The sequence below is a fragment of the Chrysochloris asiatica genome, unplaced genomic scaffold (genome assembly GCF_000296735.1).
Source record: "Chrysochloris asiatica unplaced genomic scaffold, ChrAsi1.0 scaffold00557, whole genome shotgun sequence".
Taxonomy (NCBI): Eukaryota; Metazoa; Chordata; class Mammalia; order Afrosoricida; family Chrysochloridae; genus Chrysochloris; species Chrysochloris asiatica.
The window spans coordinates 182189-188459 of record NW_006409075.1 but is presented as its reverse complement, the minus strand read 5'-3'; the positions used below and the strand labels follow the sequence as shown (position 1 = coordinate 188459).

The 6271-nt window shown below is 39.3% G+C and overlaps 1 protein-coding gene across 1 annotated transcript in view; it reads right to left on the bottom strand.

Moving 5' to 3' along the window:
- Positions 1-6271, bottom strand: part of ALMS1 (Alstrom syndrome 1) — a 205660-nt gene that overhangs the window by 108936 nt on the left and 90453 nt on the right. Inside the window, exons 10-11 of the mRNA XM_006877698.1 lie at positions 3313-6264; positions 1586-1716 (exon numbers count right to left, since the gene is read on the bottom strand). Coding sequence (XP_006877760.1) covers positions 1586-1716; positions 3313-6264 — 3083 coding nt within the window. The remainder of the gene's footprint in view (positions 1-1585; positions 1717-3312; positions 6265-6271) is intronic.

The window sequence follows — 6271 nt, the reverse complement described above, 5'->3', positions numbered from 1 at the left end:
GATAGGTCTCTTGTGATACAATAGTGAATAATTGTTATCAGGATCGACTGTGAGGGGTGGGAATGTAAAGATAGACGTTTTGTAGCAAGGAGGGGCGTGATTAACTTTATAGTCTAAGAGCAGTTTCATTTGTGCTTTTAAAAATGATTTCCAAAATTGAGATAGCTAAATCAATAACGTATGTCACCTAAATAGGAAGCATAATCCAAGAAATTTAGTATGAATTAACCCATAAAATCCATACATATGATAGCTATAGCAATACTTATGGATTAATAATAATTATTAAGAACTAATGCCAATTATTGAGATACATTCTACATAGCATGCTACAAGCTTTATCTCCTATAATCCATAGCACAACCCTATAAAATGATGATTATTATCACCTATTATTGTTTATGGAATCCTGGGTGACACTATAGGATAAACACTGGACTACTAACCACAAGGCTGGCAGTTCAAACCCACCAGCTGCTACTGGGAAACCTTATACAGAGTTGCTATGAGTTGCAATCAACTTGATGGCACTGCAACAACATCAACAACATTATTGCTCATAATTCAAAAAATTGTTGAGAATTCAAATGTCGATCGGCAGGGGGAAGTCCAGGTATGGTGCTGTAGGATAAGCACTGAACCACGAGGTCGTTTGAATCACAAGTTCGACAGTTCAATCTCACCAGCAGTTCCTTGGAAATCCTATACAGGGTCGCTATGAGTCGGAACTGACTTGATGGTACTAATAACAAGGAGTCCTGGTGTGGTGCTGTGGAATAAAGCACTGGACCACAATGTCAGCTTGAACCACAAGACTGGTGGTTCAAAATCACCAGCTGCTCCTTGGAAACCCTATAACAGGGTTACTATGAGTTGTAACTGACTCTTCAGCACTTAACAACAAGAACAAATAGATAAATACTCATTTGCTAGAAAACCAATAAAAAGGAATAACTAAAACTATTGTGTCTACAGTGAACAATCTCAAAAGCAAAGATTATGTGAAAAAAAAATTTCTCAGAATACACATCAGCCTGATCTCATCAAAACCATGCTAAAGAGCAAGGAAACCAACATATGTCAGGATAAGAAAGGAAAGAGATACTGCTGGGGGCAAAATATTCAAAGGCTTCAATGGTTTTTAGTAACATTCTACTTCTCAAACTGGATGGTTGATAAATAAGAATTACTTATAGTTCTCTTTATCCTTTAAATAGTGTTTCATATATATTCTTTTTTATGCCTGAAATGGTTCAGAATAGAAGGAAATAAGTACATCAAACAGAAAGCCATTTATATAGGTGACATTCCATGTCTCTGTATCAATAGTATATTAATAAGGTGAGCAAACCCATTCTTAATTTTCTAAGAAGATAAATTTTTCTCAGTGGATAAGTCTGGGATTAAGCAAAAGTCATTGAACCCACTCCTCAAATCTTAACTTTGGGAAAATGAAGACTTCTAACACGTTAGTTAAAGTCTAATGGTGACTTGGCTGGAGTCATCAATACAAACGATGAGAGATCCAAATCCCACCACTCTCTCTCTCACATGTTTCCTGTACATTTCCTGGTTTCTCTCATACCTGGGACAAGTCACTTCTCCCATGACCAAACAGCTTTGCCTTGATCTCTTCCACTTTTCGCCTGTCATCTTCATTTAATTCTGAAATGGAGTATCCACACTCGTGAGCCATATTAAACTTCAGACTCCAGGCTAGAGAGAAAGCATAAAATAATATACTGAAAAGGTGATCACCTTCATCAGTGATTATAAGAGCAAAGATCAATATATTCTATAACATGCCGACACAACCCTAGCAAAAATTTTTCCTTTCAATTACATGACAAACTACTACAAGTTGAGAGAGATGATGTCACTATAAATCATATTCTATAGTTATTTCTCCACAGAAGGTACTTTCCATCTGATATTCAATCATTTGCATCCTAATCTTTCTTCATATGAAGAGTCCTTTTGACTCCTGCTTTAGTCCTGTTACAGTTACTACCATTTCTATGAGCGCAGGTATTTTTAAATCACAAAACTTGTGGGGTTTTTTGCTTTGAGAACTGAAATATGCATAAATGGTAGAAGAAAAAAAATGTAAACAGCTATCCTCAAAGGAGGATTTCTAGGTATAAATGAATTGTTTTTAAGGTGTCGTTCTCCCTCACACCCCCAGTATATTTTCCATGCTGTCTTCAGCATTTTGTTTCCTTGTTTTAAAAAATAGAATTCTGTATTAGATGAATGCGGTTACTATGTACTCTATTTTGAACTTCTAACCCAAGTTTTAGTGTGAGATATCTTCTTCTTCCTAATGCTTATGAAATCTAAAGAACCCTGATGGCATAGCAGTTACAGTGTAGTTCGAACCCACAAGCTGCCAGTGGTAGGAAGACGGAAGTTTGCTTCTGTACAGACTGACAGCCTTGGAAGCCCTATGGAAAATTCTCCTCAACCCATTGGGTTGTTATGAATCAGGAGCAATTCCACGGCAGTAAGTTTTGGTTTGATCAGAGATAAACTATGAGTATTTTAGTGGAAAAGAGGCAAGAAAAACATAAATAATTTTAAGACACAGAACAAATTGAGAGCACAGAGAAAACTGATGGCTTTCTTTTGGCCTCTAAATAAGAAAATCATAATGGGGAACATATTGGGCTATGTGTTGGGCTGTTAACTACAGGTCAGCAGTTTGAATCCACAAGCTGCTCCGTGAGAGAAAAATGAAGCTTTCTGCTCCCATAAAGATTTACAGCCTCAGAAACTCTCTCTCTACAGGGTTGTTATGAGTCAGAACCATACTTAACAACATAATGGAGCTTGGCAGTCCAAGCTATATCTTTACTTTCCTTCAGATTTCAGAACCTACTTCTTCTCAGCCCTAAACACACACTAACAATACTAATACAATATCTCAACAATATTACTGGCTAAATGGAACTTTTCTGGATTGCTAGTGGAAAACATAATCATGTGAACAACTCTGTATGAAAATAAATTTAGACCTCCAAACACCTAATTTAAAATAAATTATTAAAATATATTTATAGGCTTCAAGCTTATAAAATGTCAGATTGTAAAACACTATACATATCAAAGTTGTTTTAAGGGCCGTCGAGTCCATTCTGACCCACAGCAACCCTATATAGGGTTTCCAAGGAACGGCTGGTGAGCTTGAACCACCGACCTTGCAATTCAAACAACTTTACAGTCAGACGCATTAGTCCACAGCGCCATACTAGGACTCTAAATATCCAAGTAAAATACCTTTATTTTTTATTATTTTTTAACATCAGTTCTTACCCCGTGCTCGTACCCGACATTCCTCTTCCTCTGCATTTCTCAGTATTTGCTTGGCATGATTCAATGAAGATTCACATTTCAGAAGGGTTTTCACATGTGTAGCCAGGGAATCAGCACTGCTGCTACCACCATCCTCAGTCTCTGACACACCCTCTTCCTCTCTGCTATCTGTTATGCTAGCATTGGGTGAAGCAGCTGGAAAGAAGTTTAGAAGGACATCTGACACTGACTCCAAAGACTCTGGTAAATTACTGTCCCATGAGCAGGAACCATGCCCGTCACTTGTGTCACTACTTGAATCACTTTTTATGATACTCATCACAGGGATAACAATTTTATTCCCAATGTTTCCACTACACCCTTCAGGTTCAGACCTCATTACATATTTGGCTGTTTCATACTGCTTAAGGGTTTCCTCTAATGCTACTCTGGCTTTGCTTTCTGCTTCCTGCAGAGGACTTCTAACTGTAGTTGAACTAATAAACTCCCAATTTTCAAACCCTCTCTGGCATTTTAGATTTGTCTGTGTGCTAATATCCTTCTGAATGCACTTGCTGCTTGGGTTTTTCTCTGATACTGGCTGTTTCTGAAGCAAATCATCATTACATTCATCAGCTGGAAAGGGTTCTTTGAAGCAAACCTTCTTCGGTTGTATACACGAAGCGTCACTGACATCCCTGAAGGGGATAAGAGGAGTAGGAACATTGCATCGCTTCAGTGCTATATTTTCTGCCTCCATTAAAAGCGTCTGAATCTCTTTAAGAGTTTTGGAACCACTATCAATATCTCGGGTTTCCTCAGGGCCCAAATCTCCAAAATTTAATGATTCAGGTTTATGTATTACAGCTCTACCTTCAGCCTGAGAATTTACAGGCATATTCTTTGAGTTAACACTGGGGTCAGAGGAATCAAAATTGTCTATTAACCTTTGGGTGCGTTCCAAAACAAGTTTGTGCTTTTCACTATGTAAGTAAGTATCAGAGGGAACTGTTGGCAACTCAGTAATCTGTTCAACTTGCCCAACACTTGAGAGCTTCAGGGTATCTTCAGTTACATGTTTATCTGGCAAATCTTGTTGAGAAAAAATATTAAGCTTTTCTCCCTGTGAAACAGAACTCGTAGGAACTGTTGGTAACACAGTTTTCTGGTCACTTGGTTCAGGAATTATTGAAGCCTTCAGAGAATCAGCAGTTAGATGTCTATTTGACAATTCCGGTGGGTAGAAAATATTAGATTGCTCTGTCTGTGAACAGGAACTGTCAAGAGATGCTGGTATTCCAGTATTCCCATCAGTTGGTTTAAGGACTGTTGAAACCTTCAGATTATCTTCATTTTGATGTTTATCTGGCAACCCTTGTTGAGAGATATTACTAGGCTTTCCTCTTTGAGAATAAAAGCTAGAGAAAACTGTTAGTAACGGAGTCTTCTGGTCATCTGATCCAATCACAGTTGAAATCTTGGGCTTCTCTCGGGATGAACTGGAACTGGTGGGACCAATTGGTGACTCAGTCTTGTCATCAGATCCAGTAACAGGTGAAATCTTAAGCTTCACTGTATGTGAGTAGGAACTAATGGGAGCTATTAGTAATCCAGTTTTTTGGTCAGTTGGTCTAGGAGCAGTTGAAACTTTCAGAGCCTCTTCAGTTAGATGACTATCTGACACATTCTGTTGGTAAAAAGTACCAGATTTCTCACTAGGTGAGTAAGAGCTAGAGAGTTGTGTTGGTATCCTAATTTTATGGTCAGCTGGTCCAGGAACATCTGAACTTTTCAGAGACTCTTCAGTTAGATGACTGTCTGACAATACTTGTTGGTAGAAAATACCAGATGTATCTCTCTTCGAGGAGAAATGAGAGGATACTGTTGGTACTCCAGACTTTTGGTCGGTTGGTCCAGGAACAGCTGAAACCTTTGAAGTCTCTTCAGTCAGATCACTGTCTGACAACTCCTGTTGGTAGAATATATCAGACTTCTCTCTCTGCGGGTAGGAACCAGTGGGTACTGTTGGTATCCCAGTCTTTTGGTCAGCAGGTCCAGGAAGAGGTGAATCTTTCAGAGTCTCTTCAGTTAGATGACTATCTGGACGTGCTTGTTGGTATATAATACCAGTCTTCTCTTTATGTGAGTAAGAACTAGTAAGTACTGTTGGTATCCCAATCTTCTGATCAGCTGACTCAAGAACAGTTAAAACTTTCAGAGCCTCTTCTCCAGTAAGATGATGATCTGGCAGTGTCTGATGATGAAAACTACCGGGCTTCTCTTTATGTAAGTAAGAACTAGAAGGCACTGTTGGTACCCCAGACTTTTGGGCAGCAGGTCCAGTAACAGCTAAAACCTTCACAGCCTCCTCACTTAGATGACTATTTGGCAACACCTGTTGGTAGAAAATACCAGGCTGCTCTCTCTGTGGGTAGGAACTAGAAAGCACTGTTTGTATTCCAGTCTTTTTGTCAGCTGGACCAGGGATAGGTGAACTTTCCAAAGCCTCTTCAGTTAGATGACTATCTGATAATTCCTGTTGGTAGAAAACATCAGGCTTCTCTCTCTGTGGGTAGGAACTAGAGGACACTGTTGGTATCCCAGTCTTCTGGTCAGTTGGTACACCAGGAACAGGTGAACTTCTCAGAGCCTGTTCAGTTTGACAACTATCTTGTAATACCTGTTGGTAGAAAGTACTGGGTTTCTCTTCATGTGAATGAGAAACAGAAGGCACTGCTGGTATCTCAGTCTTTTGGTCAGGTTGTCTGGAAACCACTGAATCTTTCAGAGCTTCTTCAGTTAGCTGACTAACTGGCAATGACTGTGGGTAGAAAACACCAGGCTTCTCTCTCTGTGGGTAGGAACTAGTGGACACTGTTGGTATCCCAGGCTTCTGGTCAGCTGGTACACCAGGAACAAGTGAACTTCTCAGAGTCTGTTCAGTTTGAGGACTATTTGGTAACACTTGTTGGTGGAACGT